Source organism: Pagrus pagrus (assembly GCF_965226575.1).
Source record: "Pagrus pagrus genome assembly, chromosome: 2".
Classification (NCBI taxonomy): Eukaryota; Metazoa; Chordata; class Actinopteri; order Spariformes; family Sparidae; genus Pagrus; species Pagrus pagrus.
This window is the reverse complement of record NC_140186.1, coordinates 31,623,698-31,649,941: the sequence shown is the minus strand read 5'-3', so window position 1 is coordinate 31,649,941 and position 26,244 is coordinate 31,623,698. Positions and strand designations below refer to the sequence as shown.

The 26,244-nt window shown below is 40.1% G+C and overlaps 1 protein-coding gene across 2 annotated transcripts in view; it reads right to left on the bottom strand.

Moving 5' to 3' along the window:
- kcnq5b (potassium voltage-gated channel, KQT-like subfamily, member 5b) overlaps positions 1–26,244 on the bottom strand; it is a 118,965-nt gene that overhangs the window by 5,052 nt on the left and 87,669 nt on the right. For both annotated transcript variants that reach the window (XM_084340063.1, XM_084340064.1), the window contains exons 2-11: positions 26,022–26,112; positions 24,424–24,550; positions 18,139–18,314; positions 14,427–14,552; positions 12,766–12,876; positions 11,481–11,576; positions 10,355–10,449; positions 8,630–8,656; positions 3,974–4,197; positions 1,632–1,740 (exon numbers count right to left, since the gene is read on the bottom strand). In XM_084340063.1, coding sequence (XP_084196189.1) covers positions 1,632–1,740; positions 3,974–4,197; positions 8,630–8,656; positions 10,355–10,449; positions 11,481–11,576; positions 12,766–12,876; positions 14,427–14,552; positions 18,139–18,314; positions 24,424–24,550; positions 26,022–26,112 — 1,182 coding nt within the window. The remainder of the gene's footprint in view (positions 1–1,631; positions 1,741–3,973; positions 4,198–8,629; positions 8,657–10,354; positions 10,450–11,480; positions 11,577–12,765; positions 12,877–14,426; positions 14,553–18,138; positions 18,315–24,423; positions 24,551–26,021; positions 26,113–26,244) is intronic.

The following is a 26,244-nucleotide window of genomic DNA, read 5'->3' as shown; positions in this document are numbered from 1 at the left end:
CAACAAGTAACAGAGTAACAGATGTTAGCTATTTATTTTACAGTTAAACCATAAACATTATTGTCCAAAATGCAATCAGTAAACTTCACAGGGATTTGTATGATTATAAAGTACCAAAGGCATGTGTTCCTGCATTATGCTCTGTGAAATAAAATAAAATAAAATAATAAGAAGAAATCACATCGGCACATTTTGGACAACATTAACGCTGATACTTCTCTATGCCATCTGTGATCCGTCAATATCAGCCAATTACATGAGTCAATTATATCTGATATATCAGACAGGCTGAAATGAGCTCCACATCAACCAACTCACAGCAAAATGCTCTTTACACATTCATACATCAGTAATAATAATCAGATCAAAGTCTTTAATATATATTAACAGAATAACAGGAGCCGTTCTGACCAAAATGGTGATGGTTGGCTGTAGTTTTTGAAAAGGCAGCTTCAATTACAGCATGAATTCAGGTGATTTCAGGACTCAGGTTTACTCACTGAGGACTTCACTGACAACATTTTGCAAGCACCCACTTATGGGAATAAGATATTTCAGCATTAGTATAAATGCAACAATGGCAGAAGGTTTGTTAAGTTGTTCAGTTCTGCTATAGAGATATACATTTTGCTGTAAAACTCAAGTGGGTTGTGCCGTATGAATTAATCTTTAATTACACTGTAAATATGAGTGTAGACTCAAAGTCAAACCTGACATTAAAAGCTACAATATAAACCTTAAATCCAATCTTTTATTTAAATTTTACAATTTTCACAGCTGAACCATAATTCATGTAATTAATTCCAAAATGAAGAGCAAATTCTTGCTGGTTCAATCCAAACTCACAGTATTTGTTATCACTGCAGCTGTTTATTTTAGGACACAGACAGAAAGGGTTCCATCTTACGCTCGGTGCAAGGGGATGCACAACGCAGTGCAAGTGTCACTGCTAGTTTCAGGTCTGAAATGAGGTGTGATCAGGTACACAGATGGCTGATTGCTATCTTGAGGCAGCAGAAAGTGAAAGCGCCATAGACGAACAAAAAGCTGCTCTAAAGTCAAAGGCGCAGTCTATTTAAAGAGCGCATTATTCAGACAGTATGATGTGCCTACACAGGCGGGTTCACCTCGTGCATACACTCTGATTTTATGATTTGAGAGGCTGCTTCCAGTTATTTTACACATTTCCATGAACACAATAATTAACTGTAACAAATATCGCGGCACATTTAATCAACAAAACTAAAAGCTGGAGAGGATGATCTAAAAATAAATAATAATACCAAAAAAAAATCTTCCAGTCACTTTAACCCCCTGAACATTGTCAGTCAGGAGGGCTGGTAGAAGGCAGGGGGCTGCAATCAGAGTCACCATGACTAGAGAAAAATACATTTATTTATTGTTTTAGTATTTTTTTGGCCTTTATGGATAGACAGGAAACAGGATGATAGAGAGAGAGGGAATGACACGCAGCAAAGAGCCCCAGGCTGGGACTCAGAGCCGGGGCCGCTGTTGCGAGGACAAGGCCTCTGTACGTGGGACGCCTGCTCTACCAACTGAGCTAAACAGCACCCTAGAAAAATACATTCTTAGTTGGCTTGAAGGAGAAAGTCTCATTTGCTTTGCCTCACCTGACAGCTCTAATGACAGACTTGACCGAGGGCAGCAAGTCCTCCACTGAGATCTCGCAGTGACAGCCCTTATCATCGAAGCCATCCTCCCCGGCCACATTGGAGTCAGCTGCTCAGGAGAGAGGATACAGAAAAGGAGAGCGATTTAGATTTTGTTCATTGATCAGATTACTTTATGTCACCTGCAAAAACAGATTGCTTTGAGATAGGGACTCTGGCAATGCATTATGCATGTGTTGAATTGATCTTAATATATATCTTATTATTATACATATCAGTTTACATGTAGTTATGGATAAGGGAGCCTATTATAGACAAAATTCTGTAAAAACTGCTTGTCCTATCCTAACTTCAGTTTCAAAGATGGATAAAATCAGATCGTTTTTATTACAGAAGCAAAATCCAAGATGGCTGCTCTGCGCATCAAAAGCTGTTAAGGCTCTAAAATATACAGTTTATTAGCACTTCTGTCTTATTTATGTCTTGTTCTATCAGTGTCCAACTTCTACAGCAGCTCTGCTTCGGTGTCCGTATGAATGAAATACCATTTTATGTGTTTTGATCAGCTGGTCACCAGCTAAGAATAGCTAACAATTGCTAATCCGTCTAGAACTGGTTTCCCTATCTCTTATACTGGAAACCAAAGGAGTACTTTCTTTAGTGCAGCCTAAAGAGGGTGAAAGGGTGTCCTGAAGCAGAGAAATCTAGCTGCAATAAAGTTTTGGGTTTAAATGGATATTAATTTTGTTGTCCATTGATAATTGAGGGATTGATACTGTGGATTAATTGGGTTTCAACAGTGCATCCAACACATTGATTGAATTTGACTGGAATCAACTGAACTGAATTGAGAGTGAAAGACACAGATACAAAGATTGTTGTGATAAAATCATAAAGAGAAAGATCAATGCTGTCTGGAACAGCAGACAGTGGTAAAGAACAGGTTTCTGGTGTGCCTGCAGATATATAACAATGCAACTTTGTGACAATGCAGGCTTCTTTAGCTACAACACCCACAGGAGGTATGCAGAAGGTTACAGTGCAAAAGCTGGTTGGCAGAGTGAGCTCCATGTTCTTTAAAGCAAATGTGCTAAATGGCCTTGGATCATCATCACTCGATAGGTCACAGCATGTAGGACCTGCATGTGCTTATATTACGTTATATATATAAAGTCTTTACGATAGAGAGTGACCAACATAGATTCTCCATTAATATAACTTTTTTCACTTCAGATTTAGTCACAACGAAAGGGAAATCATTCCCATCTTCTAACTGTGAGCTAGCCAGACATGTCAGTGACAGTGAACAATCAGACGGAGCATGGATAACCAGCAAAGCAGTTTGGTTTTGGCTAGCTTGGTTATTGACTCCTCTCCACCAGCAAGCCCCAGCCAGCTGGCTGGCTCTGACATCTCATATGGCTGCTGGCGTACATCACTCCCACCTTACATCCATCCAGCAGTCCACCCACAAACTCCAACTGGCTGTTACCCAGCAGGGCTTGCCCGGCTGGCACTGCTAGGCCAAAGGAAGGAAGTTCAAACAACCATTAGCGTTCCACTCAGCTGTCTGAATTAGTGAGCAAAACCAGTTCTGGTGGGTTGGATGGTCAGTCAATACACCTCAATTAAACCCATGTAGTGAAACTGGGGAATTTAGTTGTGTAGTCATGTTTGGACTTAAAGGAATAGTTCAACATTGCTTTTCACTTTCTTTCTGAGTGTTGGACGAAAAGATTGATATCACTGTCATTTCTAAATATGAAGCTACAGCCAGAACACAGTTTGCTTATCACAACGACTGGAAACTTGGGGAAATGGCAAGTCTGGCTCTGTCCAAAGGTAAAAATAGTACCACTATTATAAAACCACAATTTGTTGTTTTGACTTTTTTTTTTTCTTTTCTGGATAAAAAACAAAAACAAAAACAAAATGTCAATTAGTGAGCTTTAGAGGTGATAGGAGAATCCTTATAACCTTTAGTCACAGCCAGGCTACTGTAGCTATTTCTTGTTTTTATGCTAAGCTAAGCTAACCCACCCTGGTTGTAGCTTCATATTAAACTGACAACCAGTGCAGTATCAATCTTCTCATCTAAGTCAAGGCAAGAAAGTATATGTTGAACTGTTCCTTTAAGATATTTTGTATGTGATTTCTGTGATTTGTTTCTATTCAGCTGCACTAAAAATCTACTCTTCATTTAATTCAATGCTGGTATGGTACTCAGTGCTGTATACTGAGAGAGTAACTCTGGATGCACCCACGCTATTACTACAAATAAATCAAGGTAAATAAAGGTCAAACATTTGTATGACGTGGAATAATGGGACAGAGTCACTCACTGTCAGTGGTGGAGCGGGACTGGCTCTTGAGGCGGAGTGAGGGTCTGAAGCGTGTACGGTCGTTGAAGCTCCAGCTCTTCTGTACCTTGGCAGGGCTGGTGCCCTCTGTCCCAGACTCAGCCACCGGAGACCGACGGTCATTCACTGATGACGTCTGTCTATTCTTGATGCTTTGACCTCGTGGGCTGGCCAATCTCACCCGCTCCTTGAAGCTTAACTTCTGACTGTAGAGTGAAATGGGGATGAACAGCAGTACAGAGGGGAGTTGGAGTGAAGAGACGAAAGAAGGAAATCATGTTGTGAGGAGTGAAATGATAGACAGGCAAAGATAACTTATGATGAGTCAAGTTTTAGGGCAACAACATAAATTATCCAAGACTTTTGGCAAATATGCACCAACTGATCATGTAGCAGTCATCATTCAGAACTTTATCTGCTAATGTAAGGGTGAAGGGCTGCAGGGCAAGATGGAGAATGACTAGCATGCATCGAAGCATTGCAGCAGGTGCCTTACATGAAATGCATGCTCAGGTTAGGTGTGAGGCATGACTGTATGTTTTAGTTTGTGCCTTGATGTGTGCATGTTGTCATGTGTTGGCCCCTGAACAAGCTTCAGTATTTTATTCTATGTGAACAAGTGTGACATCACTGTGTTAGTGTTGTCCTAGAACATCATAATTAATGTTGTCCCAGGACCATCACTGCAACTCAACAATCACGCTGTTGTGATGTCATAGCTTTGCAAATCCTATTGGTGTTGTTCCTGGAACATCAAAATTAATGTTACTCCAGGACCCGTCAAGCTGTTGTGACTGAATGGGTTAAGTGTAGTTATCTCATTTAGGAGACCAGGGCTCATGGAACATATTTTTGGACTGTACACATTTTACACTAAGCTGTCTTATTGTTTTCCATTCCTTTTCAGTTTAAATACTTGCTTAGGTTTAGGCAACAAAAGTACTTGGTTAGGTTTAGACAACAAAAGTACTTGGTTAGGTTTAGACAACAAAAGTACTTGGTTAGGTTTAGGAAAACATTGTTTGTGTTCAACTTTGCTCTTTCACAACGTTAAACATGTCTTAGAAAGGATAACTTGCTATGCCATTACAAAAGTGTGAATGGTCAGTTGCAATGATGGTTCTCGACCAACATTAATTGTGATGTTCTAGGAACAACACCAACATAGCGATATGAGATTGTGGTTGAAAAATTGGTTAGCAAGTTGCTAAAAGAGATATTGTTAAAAACTACTGAGAATAGGAAATGTTCCATACCATACCCTACAAGGAAATCACCATTTCAAGCAGAAGCATTTAAGTGACACATAAGTAACATGTCATGAAAGGGTGAGGTTATGGAAGAGAATAAATGAAAATTACTTGCGGAGATTAGGGGACAGGAGTTCAGATGTAAAGAAAGTGAGGGAACGCCAGATTCTGTATTTATGCAGCTATACGGTACGTACTGTATATAATGACTGCATGCAAAGGCAGTGCACAAGTGTCAAGCATTTGGAAGTGGTGCTGTATACTGAATTCAACATGTGTAGTTTTAAACCTAACGTGTTTATATTTTTCTTATTGTTAGCAAATCTAATAAGAAGACCAAAACCAACATTCCCAGTGCTGTCTGACTTCTCAACCCTGTCTGCAGGTTCCTTCTCAAGCAGCTCATCTTAAAAAATGCTCAAAAGTGGACAGCTGCGTTTTTAAAAAGGACACTGAAAATGATTTTCTGAAGTAGTAAATAGTGCATTTGTATGGGAATACTTTCAGATTAATATACATTTGATGCACAAGTGAGGACTACCATCAACCAAACTGAGCCAAAATAAATGACAGTGATCATGTTCATGTTAATGAACAAACATGTCACACAGTGTAACGCTGTGGCTCACTGTCTTGTCTTTGGACAACAATGGATCTCTACAGCACAGAGGAAGAAGAGACATCAGAATTTGGCTACATGGCAATACTTGTTATGCTGGTTTTTGTCTTTTCATTGGATTTTTTGACAAGAAATTATATACAACATCACAAGACCTACTGTATCTTGTGTTTTGTATAGAGACACATGATGTGTGTGTTTGAGTGACAGCACTGTGTCATCACTAGTACCATAGTGTTTAAAGTTTGTATCTGAGATATGGGGAGAGGAGCATGATAGATAGTTTAGATGCAATACTGTGTGAAGAAAAGAAATAATGCTCATTGAATGATCTCTAAAATGATCTCCCTACGGTCAGGACAAAGCTTACAAATGTTCATTATTTTCAGGATCTGCTATTGAGAATTAAATCTGGTATTAGCATTCTGAGAGCTAATGCAGTTCAGACCAATAATCACAACAGGCAGAAAGTAGCGCATTGCTCAGGCAAAGATCAAACAAAGGCGGAGAGAGTGTGTTACTATAAAGCCGACTGATGTCTCCCTTCAAATATTTAATTACTCGTCTCTCTCGGTGGCTGCACAGCCTCCTACAGATACCCATGCACCAAGAATTAGTCAGCATTCCCAAATAAAAAACGTCATGTAACAGGGGAGCAGAAACGCTGTGTACCTATGTTTCCGAGTGGTACGCCTCCTCAGTAGCTTCTGTTTATTACTATCAATTTTACTAAAAGATCAAGGGGAGATAGAAATATGGTAATGTGTTACATGATGCAGAAAGAGAGGAAGGAAAATATTTACCCCTGAACGTTTTGTTTGGTGAAACAAAGCGCTTACTAACCCCTATTTCCCTTTAACCTTTGTCTTTGACCCTGCTTTGTACTCATTTTGGTGTACGTGAGGTCAACCTGAATGCTTTCACATGTCAGTTACATGCCTGACATGTGAAAGCATTTATACTTGTGTGTATGAAGGCCATGAAGTATAAAGTAATATAGCCGAGTTTCTGTTCAATATGTCGACCACTGACATTTAGAGGCAGCAGAACAGAGGCAATTGAGCTTTGTAGAGGGAAATGAACATCCACAGCACCATCTGAAAAAGGCAGCACATCGGTGACTCACATACTTCATGTCGATATCCCTCATTTAACTGTGTGAATTCCATGAGCCATGGCAACAATTGCCTGAGTCACCAGTGTGAGTCCAGTGACCTTTAGATAGACGCTTGTTGCTTGAGGGGGATTAACATGTAGATCTGTTTTGGGCTTTTCATGTAATCTGTATAGTTGAATTTTGTTGCTACACTTCTGTGATATATTACTCTGAAGATTAATACATAAATCTGGCTAATAAATAAAGTAAGGCAGCTCCACTTGGACTGTACCGTGTGGATTTTAACCTCCGCTCCAGCTCCGCAGAGGAGATGTTAATCGAGGAGTCGGACAGAACATAAAGCATAGGTGGAGGCTGGAGCTCTCCTCCTCTCCTCTCCTCTCCTCTCCTCTCCTCTCGTCTCAACCTGTCATTTGGTTATTAACTTTCTTGACTTTTCACATTCTTTGCATGCTAGATACCTGAGGCAAGAGGATGGTTGAACAATAGTGTGTGTATGCGGCTGTGTGAATGATTTCTTCAATAAGAGTGCCTCAGCATCTGTATGTTTTAGAGACGAGAACAAGTGATAAAAAAAGAAAGATAGCACCAAGCGGAGAGATAAAACAATGAGTCATCGACGGTGCTTTTAGCTAGACTCGTCATTAACAGGTCCACATTTCATTACCCACAGCCTTAAACACCTTTTAGTGAGAAGGCCCTGACCCTCTCAGTGACAGTGCAGTTCACACAGAAGTGGAGCAACAGGAGTCTTTATAGTCTTTGTAATGCTTGATACTGTTTCCAGAAAAATCCTCAGACAGACATCTTCTTGCTACCTTACTTTAAAGTGACAGTTCACCATCAATCCATCTTGTGGAGTGTTTTTGTGTGAGGTGTCTAGTTTTGAAGATATCAGCCATGGAGATGTCTGCCTTCTCTTGAATATAACGGAACTAGATGGCACTCGGCTTGTAGTGCTCAAAGGACCAAAATACATTTCAATAGGAGCTTTTGTGGTTGCTCTGTCCCTTTAAAGCCGCACTCGTCAGTATAATTATATATATATCATTTAATAATGAAGAAAGACTCTTTAATGTTAAAGGGGTCAGTGTGGCAACTTTACCATTGTTTGTTCTCTCTCACTGCTCTGAACTGCTCATCAACCAGAAAAGGGTCTGTAAACCCACTGTCTGCATGCCCGGCACACAGAGACAGAATATTAGCTACGAGCTGATGTACATAGCAAAGTCTGAGAGAATGCTACTTTCCCCAGGCGTCTATAAACGTGCCTAAATTTGCTCCAAGGCTGCTGGATGTATTACAAGGCAACTACTGTTACTGTTGTGCTTACAGCCTGTTGTGCTGCCACAAAAATCAATAAATGCAGGTTTAAATTGTAAACAATTTATTTTCTACAAAAACTTTTCTTTCCCTTTATAAATGAAGCCAAACTTAAATTTAAAGTGTTCTTATACACAAGCAGCCATACACAACCTCAGCTGAGATCAAATCTGGAATTGAAAATAAATAAATAAATAAAACTCTGGAACTAATCCAAAACACAACTTGCTGTCTTTGTCAGGTTGTACTTAGGTTAGATACCCAGCCTTTCCTTGGAGCTATGACATAACGGAAGACAGTGAATGTAAAGTGGAACAACAGTCACAAACCTTGTGGTTGACTCCCCCTGCTCCTTCCTGGAGTTCACAAAAGAGAAGAAGAAAAAACAATATATTAGAGAGCATCTTTTCATAGTATGTCAGTGTCAACACTGTGCTTTAAGAACCATACCGGTGCTTTTGCATGTTTTAGCCCATTTAGGATGCTACAAACCACAGACTTTGCTTAACACTGTTTCAGGAATCTGAATGCATCAATCTGTTAGCAGACTCTTGAAACTTGTTTCAGTAATGTAACAAACAACATCCAGTCTGCACTGTCAGAGTAACATTTGTTTTATAAAATACTTATGCCTATGTCATATCACTTTAAACCGTAACTGCATTACTTGCATTACCTTAATGTTAATGTATGACTGACAATGATTGATGATTATTATACTGTACAGATGTTGAATTATGGAATTTGTAAGTATATAAAAAAAACAACAACAGCCTGGATTGAGAAATGGTGGGCAAAATCTTGGGGTCTTTAAGGCTCAAACCTGCATACACACCGGTACGGTCCTCTAAAGGCTTTGTCAGAAACCGTTGCAGAAGATTTGAGGGTAGCGATACATCAATCAATAATAAGCATTCCAGGAAAATAGACCTGAACAAATAACAGGCTCAGCACAAACATGCAGATCAATGCAAGCTAAGGAAGCAAGAGAAGGTAGTGTCCTAGTGACTGAATATCTGTTCACTTAATCACTGTAGGTAGTGTCTTCAGAGTGTGTGTTTGTAGATGAAGTTCATTTTGACCTTGCAGAGGTTTTTCCCAATATTTCCAGTTTCTATAGATGTATTTCAGAGTGATTTCATCATAATTTGCACATGGGGTAGAAAACTAAGCTTGCTCAACTTATCCCAATATTATCAAAAATCACATTATGGTCAAGTGCAATATCCAAATTGCAGAAACTAGTTTAACTTTATAATACAGTACTACAGTGCTGCAGAGATATTCTGGTCTACCAGTCCTGTTCTCCAGATAAAAGAAAACATGTCTGGGTGCGGTACAGATCCCATCATATGTCACGTTGTCATTATTGTAACAGTTTTTTTTTTCGCTAAAAATAAAAATTGTGATGGGGATTTGTATATATACATCTAGTGTCTGATATTTTACTGATAAAAGTTTAGATTCTGTGCTTTGAACTTGTGCCTTACAGCAAAAAGCAGGAATGTCATTAATGCTAACATAACTTTTTTTCTTTTGTAAGGAGCACCCTGCTACTTTTTAACCGATGCTGACCTTTGATGGTTTGGGCCACATATAATTCATTTCTAACTAGCTAACTTTGTGGAGTCTGGGTTTGTGTTATCACCGCTACTAGCTGTTGTTGCTAACTGGAATTCCATGTGTCATGTTAGATAGTGGGGGACGTAGTTAGAAACACTTAGGAAATGTGAGGACGAGTGTCAAACATAAATCAGCCTCTGAATGCTGTGGATGGATAAAATGTATATCAAAGCAGCAAAATGAAGGGTTTTAGAGATTAATGGAGCCTAGAAAAGATCAGTCTTTTTGATGGCTCATAAGAAACAGAAAATGAGCAAATCAGTGCATATTTCATATTTTAAGAAATAAAGGCAGATATATTAAACAGTAAGACAGAGCAGGGGGAAAAAAGGAAATGATATCTTAACTTAAAATGTACACTGAAGTACAGGAAAAAGAAGACCAATGCACAGACACCAAATACAGAGACCAGCTGCCATAGTTGTACCTACTTTGTAGGGCTGCAGGTATGCAACGCCTTCAAGTGAGGTTTCCAGGTAGCAATGGAAACCGAGTTCTCATCAGCCGCATAACTACGCCAAACACACTGCATGCAGAATACACAAAACCAGGAGGAAGAAAATAGTAAAAAGAGGAGAACCCCCCCACCAAAACAAAAGATAAATCAAAAGGATTAAAAATAAAAACAAAACAAAATCAAGGCAGAGGAGGGAGTAAGAAGGAAGAGGGGGGAGTAAGAAGGAAGAGGGGGGAGGGGATGAGGAGAGCAGAGAGAAAACAAACAAAAACGCTGATTAGTGAAACCAAAAAACATGTGTGTCACACGTCTGCTGTTGGGCGGAGGTCAGGCATGGATACATGCCTGTGGGAAGGCAGGAGGCTCTCATAGTGCTGCCACGAGGCATCCAGGTAGGGCCTGGTGCTGTCGGTGGAGTAATAACGCCACGCAGCCTGGTACAACATGAGGACGGACGGGATGAAGAGGAGGAGGAGGAGGAGGATGAGGATGAGGAGGAGACCAGAGGGCCGTGAAGGGGGAGAAGAGAACATAAGATGGGAGGGGGAAGCCAAAAAGGAAGAAAGGTGAAGCAAGTGGGAGGAAAGAAGGTGAGAGGGCAGGGGAAGAACAGGAAGCATGTGGAGGACAATGTGAGGTCGGCACCACTGATACTCCGGATGAAACAAACGGTGTGTGTGAAGACCAGGTGGAGAAGGAGGAAATGTGTAAAGCAGACATGAGAGGGGTGGCAGGAGTGGCTTTGCTGTATTGGTATTTCTGGGCTTAAACACAGGAGAGTCTGGAAGGAGCAAGGAACCTCCCAGAGATTAAAGAGTTTACTGCACAGTGAGGACCAGGGGACACAGGGCTGCACAGGGTGAAGCTACATACTATGTGCTTTTTATTGTCCAGTACCAGGGTTTCATAGAGTCCATGGTGGGGAAGAGAAACTGGACAGTGATAAAACCATTTAAACACTTTTTCTAATATTCAGGCATTCAGTTTAAGCGGTGAACCGTTTGAGTGACAGCAACAATACTTCAACAATGTCTTAATTATCCAACGCAAAAACAGTAAAGTGGGTCAAAGAAACATAAAGAGCAGGCTCTCTGCTTTACCTGGATGAGGTAGGCGGCTGGGTTCCTCCTTTTCTCAAAGTGCTTCTGTCTGTGCTGCTCCTGGACCTTCAGGGCAAAGCCTGAGCCCAGAATACCCTGTATGATATTAATAGGAATAAATACTGGATGTGTGTGTATGTCAAAGATTCACAAGTATCATCGAGCTTTTTTGCGAGAAGGAATAATTTGACATTTTGGAAAACATTCTTATTCTCTGTCTTGCAGAGAATCAGACTTCACTCTCAACAAAAGAGATGGTGCACTCGTCTGACACACACCACATACTGCACACAGTGTGTGTGGACCTCCTTTCAAATCCACAAATTGTCGGTTCTAGATTTCTGTTTGTGTTGATTTTAAAAAGACATACAAGAGGTCATATTATGCTTTTGGGGTTTTTGCCTTTCCTTTATTGTGTTATGAAGCATTGTCGTGCATGTAAAAGGTCTGCAAAGTGAAAAAGCTCTTAGTCCACGCCAAAGGGAGTTACTCTCTGCCACAGAAAACACTGCTCCTGCACTGGCTGAAACGCCTGGTTTGGAGTTGAGCCTTTACTTCCGTAACTTATGAGCATCACTATGTAACAGGCGTTATACAAATATATATTTATATATTTATTATAAAATACTGTATATACACTCCAGTCAGTCAGTAGACATACATTTGCTACTGAGATGTAGAGAAATTGCCAAGCTTGCTCGGTTAACTTTATGCTAAGCTAAGCTAATAGCCTCCTGGCTGTATAGCACCATAGTTGTAGTTGTACAGACATGAGAGTAGCATCAATCTTCTCATCTCAGCTAATCAGTGCATTTCCCAGAATGCACTATACCAAATGAATCTCTGTGTACTGCTTTCAGTAGATTGAGGCTTTGAGCTGTGAGAAAACTTTCAGAAATGGATTCTATGATATTCACATGTTTGAACTGAACAAATCATATCATTGTTCACCTACATGTGCATTCATGTTCAAGTGTTCATCAAAACATTCATAGAAGAACATTCATTTTCAGGTCAAAACACACCCCAGGTTATCTTTCATTAAAGTAAGACTCAAATTGACTCAAACTGAGTTGAGTTAAAAGCCCTTCATCTATGTAATGGAAGAGAAAATAAATGTATACTTGTACATTTGTGTACTTCCTTAAGGTAAATATTCCCTTCAGGTAAAACTCACAGGCATACAATCAAAACATATTAAATCAATTGACCATGGTCTTCCTGTTTAAATGCTGCTCTCTGTTAATTCACAAAGGAAGGATTTACTTAAAGAACACAGACTTACAGCAGGCAAGGCAAAGAACGAGATGCCCAGGAGGGCAAACCCTGCAGACAGCATCCGTCCTGTCCACGTCTTTGGTGTTTTGTCCCCATAGCCAATAGTTGTCAGGGTGATCTGAGAAAACAAATGACTTATCATGTGCTCCTGGGTGATGCTCATACTGAGGCTCTGGAATACAGATGAAAGAATATTACACCAACCAGACTGTTGTATATAAGTTCAAAAATATCAGAACAATAAACAATCATTTTTAATAAAAAAAGTTCTCATGAAAGAGTTGACAGAATTTGTTTCTTGAAACACATGTTGCTTTCTGGTAACATCTTCTAATTAGAATCCCTTTATCAAAGGTCTATAACTAACCAATCAGTGGTTAATAAATCATCTATCACTGCTCAGTGTATCAGTTATAAGCAACTAATAACAACAGCTTTCGGGTTTTGACCTGCTGAAACAGAGACTGTTCCCGAGTCCCCATCTCTGCCTGAAGCTCAGTCCATGTTTTAAACAGTCAGTGTGGTGAATGAGAAAATATACATGTTTTAGATTAGATTAAAGGTAACAGCCTAGTTTGAAACCCATTTGCTGTACAGCATGTCTGTACACAGGCTCATGTTTTCAGTTTTGCCTCTTTTTGTTTGGTTACTTTGATTATGTATTATATTTGCATGCTTTTCTTTTGTATACTGCTCCAGTTCAGCTACTTAGGCGTGATATGAAATGATGCCTTCTGGCAGTGCAATCACATTAGAATGATCAGACCTGTGCGTAGACTTCACAGGAGCGAGTCTGTATGGCCTTGGTTCCATCACACTGATGAAAGCCTGCGGCTGAAGTCTTCATTTATTTCATTTTTTTATGGGTGAAAAATAAAAAAAGGTGTTCACGTTGTTCCTTACAGTGAAGACCTACTTAAGTCTATCAGGATGATCCGTGAAGAGTTAACTGTGATGATGATTCATGGTGATGGTACTTAGCACATCAAATTGTGACTACTGAATAGAGCTATTAACATGTGGTTAGCAAAAGCCTGAAGAGAAGCATTTAATGCAGTGTATTCACTATTTAATGACAGAAGCAAATAAACCTGTTTGTGAACTGGAGTTGGCACTGCTTGCTCCTTGCTTGCCTGCAGTACTCTGTCTGTTGTGTCTATCTACAGTATCTAGACGCATATCCATCTATCTGCCTCTGTGTTTTGGCAGACTGATCTCTCTGGATTAGCTTTCATTCAGCCTCTGATTGCCTTGCATGACAAAGGGGGCTGCTGTCATGTGGCACCATTATTTCTTTTGAGCTGGTATGAAAATGGTGGTTAATGGAGCCCTGAACGGATCATGTTTATGGAGGAGCTGTCGTCGGCCAGAGGCAAAGTCATACTGAGCTGCAGAAAATAAGATGCCGATTTTCACTTTCCAATGCAGGACTCTATGCAAAGCAGTGTGATTACAGTGCAGACTTATCAGGTAAAAATCTTCTGATGCAAAGAAGTGTAACTTTGAATTCTCTGGCTGGCAGAAAAAACAGCTAAAAACAGACTGTAGATGTGAAGAAATCCAACAGATATCTACAGATATAAAAGCAGTGATAAGAATGAAAACAGCGGTTAAAGTCATCATTTCCATTCTGAAACTTGACTGAAGGCAGGCCGTCTCCAAACTCACCGTGCCCCACCACAAGGCGTCAGCGTAGGTAGCAAACTCCTTGTTGAACTTGTTCTCCACAAGATAGACGAGGAATGAAGAGAAGATGAGCACCAAGAAGCCGATGTACCAGGCAGTAACCAGCTCCTGCAGGCAGAGGTCACAACTGACGTTTAGAGTGTAATCATTGATAAAACACTTTAGCATTCGTTGTTGATGGACCCCTTAATTGAATCTGTGTCTTAAATCCAATCGTTGCTGATTATTTCTAACACGCAGGCACTGTCCCTTCTGTTTTTGCAAACCTAAATGAATGTCAGATGTTTGAGGTAGAGACATGAAATCATTAGTGCCGACCAGATCAAGCGTCAGGCTTCAGGCTGAACACATTTTGTTGTTGTGTTCAGCTTCAGGTTAATGACAGGTTTGTTTATTTTAAAATATAATGTATTAAAATATCACTCTTTCTCACTCTGGTTATTTCAGAAGAAGACTGAAAGGTACAGAGAGTTCCAATGTGGTGCATTAGCTAACCAGCTAAGAGTCAGTGATGGATGAGAAAAAAAGCAAAAACACAGCCTCTGGTCTCAACAAAACAAAAGCATTTATCTCAAACAAAGAGAAAAGATGCTTTGTACCAGAATGAGCTAATAGCTACTGTCTCTCAGCAGTGCCTGCACAGGTAAACATGTTCAAGGTTCAAGGTGACTCATTTGTCATTATGCAACACAGGGTTGCATCAAGAAATGAAAGTTTGTTGCTCCTTCACACTACACAAACAAATAACATATACAGTCATAAACACGTATACACCCAGGAAATAAGTCTGTGTGAATGTACACAAGATGGTGGTGATGACATGATCGGCATCTTCACATTAAAAGTTCGACATCAGGTAAACACAGTCACAAGTGTTGCGTGCTTGTGACTGCTCATCCCGCTGTAGTCCTGTGCTCTGTTGGCAAGAGCTTGATCAGGGATGTTGTGGTGGAGTCAGGCCTCTGTAAACAGTCTCTGACATCACGTTGCCTGAGTCCAATTTTGTCCATTTTATTTCCTGCGACCAGACATTAGCCAGGAGCAGCCTGGCTAAAGGTGTTACTGATAACATTCAGCCACTGTATGTGGCATTCATTCACAGGAGGCTGTAGCTCAGGAGGTAGAGCGGGTCGCCCGGTAATCAGAAGGTCACTGGTTTGACCCCCCAGCTGCATGTCGAAGTATCCTTTAGCAAGATACTGAACCCCAAATTGCTCCTGATGAGCAGGTCGGCATCGTCTGCCATTGTAAAGAAGGCAGAAATCTCTCCGGCTGACATCTCCAAAACTTGGCAACAAAAACATGAAAACATGTAACAGGCTGGATTTGGCTCTCAGTTAGGCCCATGTAGAATTCCAACTTCCTATCTCCACAGCCCTTCACATAATATTTACTGTAAATGCCAAGCTCTTGTGTTTTGATATTTGTATCACTTACTGCTGTGGCTGACACTGACCACTGGCTTCCACTGGCTTCGACGTCCACCTTTATGACAATTGATTTTCTACCCTGCTGCTGCTCTCTGCTCTTGCAGCTCCTGAATTAACTAGCTATTGCTTGCTGTTGCTGATTCACTGCGATTTGGAAAAAAAGCATGTTTTGTATCGACTTTCTACAGAGGAAATAGTCCCTCTGAAAACTGTAGACAGCATGCTTTAAGGGGCAGCAAAAATCTCTGAGACTGATATCTCAAAACCTGGAAAACAAAGGAAACCTATCTATATGGCTACAGATCACCAGAGCTGAGGAACTATGTGTTTGTACAGTAATTTAAGTGAACTGATTTAGCTGTGTGTGATGACATTTTCTTTTACTTCAGGCTGCATAATTGGTTGTTTCGGGTCATTTTTTAAAATCTTTTACTCAAAATCCACTAAAAGAAACATCTGCCTGGTCAGAGACTTACATGAATCATCTTCAGTGGCCCCAAAACTCTCTCTCTGAAAAGCCCTTAGAAACACAGACTCACTACTTACATCATTGACCTTTTCATCTGAAATGTGATGTTGATTATTCAGTTTGAATGTGCAGCTTTGTAAGAAATAAAGAAGAACTACGCCAGCAACAATGGCCTGTCCTGGCCTCTGCCTCTCTGTGGGTCATACTGATCATAGATAGAAGTTAAAAGCAGTCGATGGATTTGTGTTGGTCGGTCCAGGAGGAGCACAGAGAGACGAGGGTGAGTTGAGGTAAGAAAAGGCAAGAAATGCCTGAAAAGAACAAATCAGAGCGCAAACGGTAGAAGGAGCTCTAAATGTTTTAGAACCAACACTGAGGAGTCTACTCTGAATACTTCAAGCTCTAACACCGTATTACTGCTACCTTTAAAGTTGTGTAACATCTGGTAACTGAATATTAACAATCTATTTTACAATATATGAATACCTTAATTCAGTGAATCAGACAAAGTGATTGATGGCAGTCCCAAAGATACAAAAAAAGTCGATATGGATAGAGTCTAATGTATAGTATACATTATATTTAAATGTGTTTAGAATGTATTGTACACACCATTAACACACATGAAGGGGACACAATATAAGAAAATGACACCACCACTAAGTGTTACTTCAAAAATGACTATAAAACCAACACTGCAGCACTAACACAGTACTGAGCTCCACCAAGGTCACTGCTCCTGGTGTTCTTATTATTTTCTTGATCTCAGTTTTTCTCCTCCCACAGTGTGTGTGTTACACTCCTGCCTGCACCTGCAGGCATGATTCATTCCTGCACCACATTGATTTTGTGTCTTCTCTGTCCTCGCAGGTTAAACATGTAAGTTTACTCTGTGTTAAGAAACGATAAAGAGATGCATACCCATACCCCAGCATTCCCCCATGAGCAAGCACTTGGCGATAATGGCAAAGAAAAACCTCCAGTCAGTAACAAGTGAGAAATTTGTCGAAACCCCTTGGTTAGTGGAACCACTTATTTTTTGACTTCCCCCTCCCATCTGCAGCAGAGTTAAAACTGCCCGGTCCCAGGAGATTTGTGTTGGGCCTCCTTTAAAGTACAATTTGATTTAACTACACCCGTACCCAAGTCAGCATTGTGCAGCAGTGCTGCTGTACCCCAGCTGAATATGTTGCTTGACTGCTGTGGGACAATCAAACGCTGTCTCTCCATTTCAGTAATTGCAAACTTTTTAAAAAGCCAAAAACTAGAATGTGAGAAAAATGAATAGGCTATATCACTGTTGGCTATCACTGACAATTGTGATAGAAAGTGTTATGAAAATTATAATTTTATGAATTTGATATTTTTTTGTAATTTATGCTAAATTACTGTCAGATAATAAGATAGTGAGTGAATAAATAAAAAGGTTAATAGCACGTGTTATTGAATTTTTAAATATTGTAGAATGGCAGAAAAGTTTTCACATTTTATATTTTTTCTTAGGGGGGGAGGGACGGGGGGGAGGGGAGCTGATATGTCCCCCTCCAATGTAAACCCCATGTCTGCAGCCTTGTTTCATACAGTACTCCTGTATTCATGTCAGGACTCATGTGAGGATTAACTTATTAGCGTGCATGTAAAAATACTATACTATATCAGCATGGTGGTCACAGGGCCAAGGCCCCATGCTCGCAGGTACCAACAGGAAACCTTGTCAGTTCCCAGGGATCTTGTCCTGTAGCTAACAGCAATACATGTTTGTGTGTTTATTGCCCATTCATCTGTATTAGCCAACCTTGCTGTGTGCGTAGACTACAGAGCCCAGAAGCTTCCAGGTACCTCCTCTTCGGTCCATCCGCACCATGCGTAGGATCTGCAGGAAACGAAGGCTCCGCAGGACAGAGGTGGCGAAGATGTTGCCCTGGCTTCCCGCCGACACCACCGCTACTGACGCTATCAGCACTATGATGTCTGGAGGGCGGAGAGGAAAAACACACAAAGGGTTCACCAAGACACAATCAGGAATCTGCACCAATTATAATCAATTACAGTCAACACTGGATACATTATATCTGCCATCATTCTTATACATTTTAGCTGTAGAAATGTCCTAATATATCTAACGGAATGGAAATTATATTCTAAAACACTGCTTCCCCTAATAAGTCGTGTTGTTTTGTAGTGTTTGTAGTTTTGTATTAAGTATGATTTCATTCTTCGTTCTCTTCCTGCAATCTTCAATGGATTTGATATAAAAAATTTCTCAGCGAGGTAACAACGCCTTTTTCCTGATTTACGTTATCAGGTTTTCTATTTTGACTGAGTTTAAATATGACATATTACCAAAATAGGTACCTTTGCTTGACACTTTGACAACAAATCCTCAGCCATCATGTTGTCAGTCAGCTCTCCTAACTCTCTCCACACTAAAAGTTAAATGTGACTCCTGCCACTCTGTTGCTGACCCCATTGCTGCACAAATTAGACGGCTCCGGCAGTTTGTAATCATAGTGTCCGTCATCAGACTATTGATTTTGAAAAGTAAAATGACAGAAGGTGCAGTGGGCAATTAATGTAATTGGTGTGAACCAGACCACCATGTAAAAACTGATGTGGCAGTCAAGTGGGTATGTCAAGCAAGATGGCGGCACAGCAGACGAGCCACCAATATTTATGCAAATTTGCTATATGATAATCCACACCATTTTGCAAAATCAGCTGTCTGGGTGTCTTCAGTATATGTTAAAAGAGTTTTGAGGGATTTTCTTAACCTGATGGCGACCACATCGAAGTATTTTAAGGAAGTGTCTGCAAACCACATGACTACCAGGAGAACACCTCCCCCACCTGAGGAGAAGGCAGCCTCAAACTCATCACCAGAGAAGCAGACTGATAAGAAAACAGAGCCTGGAGAGTGTGCCCAAACACCAAAATACAGTAAGTGCTACACTGCAAGGTGTGGTGACAGACATATTGACTATCAGGGAAACAACCACTGACCAAGGTGAGGTTGTGCCATCAGTACACATGTGAATATTAAAGGGGTGGAAGGAGGAAAACTATTATTGTATGCGGAAGACATTTTGACACGGGTAGAAACCCCATGGAACTCAACATCACACAGTGGACACAGTACAATCATACTCCAGACTACCAGGATATAAAATTAACTGGACATTAACATTATTGGAAGTCATTAACAAGATTTGGCTTCAAAGCGATGGAATACTTAGGAATTAAATTAAGTGGAGTTGTGGAGGGAATGCCCATGTTACATTTTGAACAGGTGCTACAAAAAAATTATACCATTTTTTTTTAAAAAGTTTGTATTATTGTGTCAATAATGTCAATAAAATGGTGGAAATGCAGCTAATGTGAAACTGGCCTCTGAGACAGACTCATCTGAGCCTGCAGACCAGAATACCTGGCACAGTCTTGATGTCTATCATGTAGCTGCAATAACAGCAATGCACTGATGTCAACTCAGCTGTAAATCCTAAATGTGGAAAGTCCAATAATGTACTGTGCACTCTTCTTATATACACTATATGTTTATATATACGTCTCCTGGCACATTGGTCTGCTGCAGACACAAACAGGACGGTGGGGAAGAAGGAACAGTTCAAAGCATTGTTCCATGAGGAATATTTTTTCACTCACTATATCTGAAATAATCACAATCTCTGCACTGCAGATTCAGATTTTTTTTTCTTATTTCATTTCCCATAAGCACATAGTATAGTGGAGGCCGACTGTATCGTATGTGCTCCAAATTATGACAGACAGATACACAAACAATAACAAAGAAGGCACATAAGGACAGACAGGCAGACGAGCACACACACAGATTTGACTCTGCTCAGAGGAAGTTCACACAGAACAACGAATGAACAACATCAAACCCACAAAGAGCACGGCAACAAAACTAACAAGCTCCTACGACCCAAGAAATGACATTCTTTCTCCTCTTTCCCCCTTCACTCCTCTCTCGAGCAGATCTTCTATTTCAGTGACGTGCCATGTGAAACTCTCCTGTCCTTATGCCAAACTCATCTCCTGAAAGAAGATGCTGACCAAGGTGGGGCTGATGGTCCCGCTCTAAATCATGGAGCTGTTGACCCATATGCGGGAGAGGAAAAAGGAGAAAAATCAGCAGAAGCACCATGAAAAATTAATTAATGAGACTCTGAGCGGCACCCGGCAGAGCTGCAGCAGGTTCAATCCCTTTGAAAGTGCAGAGAGAGAAACTTGAGGAGAGGGATTGACAGGAAGATGAGGGGTAAAATGGCGTGTGCCCATGTTTGTAAAAGTGCACAAGCCAACAAACTGTCAGTCATAGGGGGTAAGTATTGCTCTCTTCCATGACGCAACACTTCAGGACACTCGAGCGGAGGGGCTTTTGGAAAGTAGGTTGAGTTTTCTTTTTTGTTGGTCTGTATCTGTGTTTGTGTGGGTGTCAGTGTGGAGATGAAAAGGAGAGTAGCGGTAGTACTACCTCTACTACTTGTGGGCTACTAATTTATAGTATTGATCAGTGTTAAAGTGTTTGTGACTATCTCACCCTCTTCCACTCATCCACATCTGTTCCATCACTCTGCTGAGTCACTGCCTTAGCAGAATCTGTTGGGACCTTCTTACGATAAAAAAGGAATTCTAAAATGTATTCTTCAAATGGGCTTTATGATCTACAAAGTCTTTCAATGCAATTCAGTCAAGTTACCAGACAACTAGACATATCGTATGGCAGCAGCTGATCTCACGTGCTCCAACAGTGAGTGTTTACTTTGGAAGAAGTGGACAGGGTTCAAATTGCATTTTTTTTTACTTGTGGAGGAAGGTTTTCAAGCTAAAATGGGCTGTCAGGTTGCTCTTTAATGCTGTTCTTTGTGTGAATTCAAATATAGCTCCAAAACTATAGGGGGCAGCATAACCGCTAACTGCTGCTCACTATACTCTTTGCTGTAGCTTTGTTTGGCTGTAGCGACTAGCTGCCATTAGCAAGTAGCTCAGTTAGCCATGATACTTATTAGAGTAGGATATGAACTGGACACTGGCATATGTCACCCAGTCAAAACTATCACGTTATTGCCTCTTGCGGTTCAAAGCGGTATCAGAGACAGGTTGGGCCGGGGCTAGCTGGTTAGCATCCTAACTTCTGTAGATATCTCTGCAACACAATACAAGGACGTCATTGACATGTATTTAACATATAATAAGTTTATGTTGCATCTAGAAAATTAAACTTATGTTTGCTCTTCATTCTGATGGCCAGTCTTATCACTTTGAACAGGGATTTCAAAGGTAAGTAATGTGATTTGAGCTAGAAATCTACTGAATCTGAAAATGATCTGGTCAGTCAACCCAAAAGCACCAGTTGGTAAGAATGTAGAAACCAGCAGGATCAAGCTACATTATGAAAGCATATCATAAAAAACAGACACTGACTGACTCATAGCTCTCACTGGCCAGCCGGGAAGATATTTGTTACTGGCCAGTTTGCCATATTATTTTTTTTCCTCACTCTTTTCATCAAATCATACTGTCAACAACCTCCCAAAAAAATCTATTTTCACCATGTTCTGGAATGAAATGTTCTTGAAATCAGGCTATGAAAGAAACAAATCCCTCTGTTAAAACCTTCAGATTATAAAAGTGTTTGGTGCATGTAAGTGCTACTAAAGTGGAGGCTTCTGGCTCTAATATGAGAAAACGGCCTTGAAAGACATGTATTGTAATATTCCACATACTTTTTGACAAAAATTGTAAATAGGCATTTTTACGGAAGCGTATTGCATTCACTTGAGTAATTTTTTTTTTTGGTTTGTTTTTCGGGGTAATTATTTCTGTTTTTCGGAGTAATTTTTTTTTGGTCTGTTTTTCGGAGTAATTTTTTTTTTGGTCTGTTTTTCGGGGTAATTATTTCTGTTTTTCGGAGTAATTTTTTTTTGGTCTGTTTTTCGGAGTAATTTTTTTCTGAGTTTAGAGAGCATTTGAAACAATAGACGCATTCATTCCTTTATTGAAAGCTCGATAATGGAGACAAACATGACCGACTTGTTTAATTGAATCAAGTTTTACTTTGATCTGGGTTTAAGACACTGGGCGATAGTCCTGTCTTTAAGTCATATAGATGGTATTACCATTAGTTTGTCAACTTTACGCAGGCACCTGAGGACGGCGACAGGTCGCCACTCCGAAGGTTCACTTTCATGTTTCGGAATGCCGGCCCTTTTTTGAAAAAAGATCGCCACTCCGAACCTGAAACCCTAACCTTAACCATAACCCGGTCGGAATGGGGCTTTGCGGTTGTTCAGAAGGAAAGCCCATTCAGATCTGCTAGACACAGTAATGTTTCTCCAGAATCAGTTGGACAGATATGGCAGTTTGGAGGTTCTCGCGGGAGTTCGAAGTATCGCGATAATTCAGAAAAAAAATTACTCCGAAAAACAGAAAAAAATTACCACGAAAAACAGAAAATAAATTACTCTGAAAAACAGGAAAAATAATTAGTCAGAAAAACAGAAAAAAGAAACAAACCCAAAAAAAATTACTCAGAAAAACAGACCAAAAAAAAATTACTCAGAAAAACAGACCAAAAAAAAAAAAATTACTCAGAAAAACAGACCAAAAAATAAATTACTCAAGTGAATGCAATACGCTTCCGTACATTTTAACCAATGATATCACCAAGAAATATTCCTAGTTGATTACTCACATAAGGACAATTTTGTATTACAAGGTCTCAGATATTTTATGTTTTACATATATATATATATGAATGTATCAAATGTGCACTAATTTGCATAAATGTCCAGACTTGAAATATGAAATGAACAAAAATAACCCCTGTTTTTTGGACGCTTTCTTTCCACTAGTCTGAAATATGACATGTTATGGAAGAAGAATATTGTGCAGGTACACGTTTAAATGCCAAGAATTTTAGGAATGGCTCCCCAACAAATCAAACTGATTGACTGGAGGCATGTTTGATTTTAGTGATTAGCTCTTCTCCCAAAGAAATGGGATTAACTGATATCATACACATCATTTTATAAAAGCTATCTGCTGTTGCCTTATCACTAGACAAAAAATGTTATTGTTCCCTTTGTGATAACAAACTGGTGCCACTGTAGATGAAACTGAAGACCGAGAGTCAAATCAGTCAAAAAAAGATCACATCATTTACTCCTCTATCTGCACTGTAAATAAAAAGACCTCAGGTGACATCAAAACATGTATTGTTTTTGTCTGTTAAAAATGGATTTTATACTCCCATTATAATCCCCTTACATCACACGGTGAAAACATGAAAACATGACGCAGCACAGTCAGCACAGAGGGTTTCTCTCTGTAAGGAAGAGAGAACACAGTGAGAGCTGACTGATACACCCAGTTTTCATAACGTGGTATATCTGTCAAGGCTACAAAAACTTGATAGCACTGATGATCGTGTGTACATGCGTCACCTCCACCTCGCTCTCTACTGCTCAGGTCCTCATTTCCTCACTTCGTCCCTTCATCGCTCCCATTTTTTCACCCTGTCTGTCACACTCTGTCTCCCAGCTTCTCTCTCTCTTTCTCTGGCTTTATTTTGGGCCTTTTGTTTTGCTCATATTCCCTCACTGCTGGCAAACTTCAGCACCCACCACAAAGTATTACGACGGGGGCTCACGGCGCCCCGCGTGACGTCTAAGCCCTGCTCTCCCTCGAGCACCCTACTGTACTTTCCAAGAGCAGAGAGACCCATGTCTAAACAGTGGAAAGAATAAAAGGCAGTTAATGCGACCTCATTACGTAAATGCTCTCTGCTCTTACGAGCTCTGACCACAACTGAAAATGACACGAGCAAACTATGGTCAATAGCATGCAGTGGAACAGTGCTTACGTTTGACATCAAACTGCTTTCACAGAGAGGACAGCTGCAGACCACTAGAGGGCAACTAGAAGGCAACTGAGAGGTGAAACGATGAAGGAGAGGAAATGGTACCGCTGCAGGGGAGGAAAAAAATCCTTTTTTGGGAGGATTTATCTGTGTCTGTTTCCACAAAAGAGACTCAACAAAAAAGGTTCAACAACCCACCTATGACGCAGAAAGGCTTCCTGGCAAAGCGCAGTCGTCCCTGCCATCCTCTGTAGCGACAGCAGCATCCTGCCGACCAGATACGGGCGATGTACTCCAACCCAAACACCACAATCATCACGAACTCCTGTCCAAGATCACAGAAACAACACTTGTTTTGGCAAGTTGTTTGGTTAAAGACACACACATCATACATCAATCATTGTACGTCAATGTCATCATTATTACACATCATTATTGCAATGTTCATGTCATTAAAATGGATGTCAGGTTGACAAAGTGTGTATCTGGTAATGACTCTGACAGGTCGTCTGTTAATGCGCGACTTTGATTCAGCTTCCATTAGATAACAACACTGATGCAATTAGCGCAGTGCAATTTGTAAAATGGTATTTACCGCTGCAGGGGCAATCATGTGCAGTAAATACTCGACTGTATAATGAAAGCTACCTCTCCTTTCAGTTACAGGCCTTTGAATAACTGAAAATGGAGTCTTTTAAAAATGCTTTTTGCCCACCAGCAGCTTGCTCCTGACTTTCTTTGTGAATGCAGCTTTGAACTCCATTTACTGTTATTAGCACTTCTCGTCAGCTGGGTTCCCAGTTTCAAACACTTGAAAAGTTAGCTACTGATCTAGAGGTCGAGACTTGTTATTTGCTACCGTGAGGAAGTGAAAATCCCATTCATATTCTGAACAGAGGATGTATGGTTAGTAGCCATCAAGACATAACCAACCAAGGCAGCTGTAAGATTGTGAAACGATGTGAAACGCTACTGTAGAAGCCAGAAGTGTATGATACACAGTGTTGTTTTAAGCACCCAAAAGTCTTACTTGAGTAAAGGTGCAGATATTGTGTTGAAATATTACTTTGGTAAAAGTGAAAGCCACCTGTACAAAAAGTACTTGAGTCTTATAAGTCTTAAAGTACGCGGTATTAACTGTTCTTAAGTATCAAAAGTACAAGTAGAAATACATTCTACATATATTAACATGTATGTGTACACTGTGTATTAGGGGTAGACTGGTTATCGACTTGGTTCATGATTAGATCCAATATTCAGCATTTTTGTGATTATTGGAATCAGTGATCAGATTGCTGATAAATTAATTAAAAAGGTTGCAACTTTGGCTCTGATGCAGCCTGCAATCTGCAAAGTCACTTCAGTCACTAGATAAATGTAGTGGAGTAAAAGTACAATATTTACCTTTAAAATGTAATGAAGTGGAGTATAAAGTGAGAATAGAAAGAGAATGGACACACGCAAGTTCACGTACAAGAACCTCAAAATTGTACTTAAGTACAGTACTTCAGTAAATGTACTTAGTTACATTGCATCACTGATGATAGTAAACTAAAAATGTTTTCATTTCACGATGTCAAAGATTTGGTCAAATATATTGTGATACTTGATTGTGTTGACCAGTTCCAGCATTAATGAAGCGCTTTTGAAGAGATTTTAAAAATACTGAGATATATCTTGTGTATCAATATATGCTACATCTATGGCTGTATCTCAATCTTTTGAAAAGTATCTGTTAAATATTTTTTCAAAAGAGGTTTAAAGATGGTGATGCTGATGGTTGTGCGGTCTCTTACCAGGATGAGGAGACAGTAGGAGGAGAAGTCCTGATGAGCTGGAATGGTTGAGAACACAGAGAGGACCAGGCAGCTGAAGACCAAGATGAACCTAAACGGAACAACAAAAAAACAAAGTGGAGGAACATAAATACATGACATCAATGGTCTGCCCTCTGAAACCGCCACACTGACTAGCACATCAAATCTTACATTCCAAAACATAATTTCCACCACAAACATG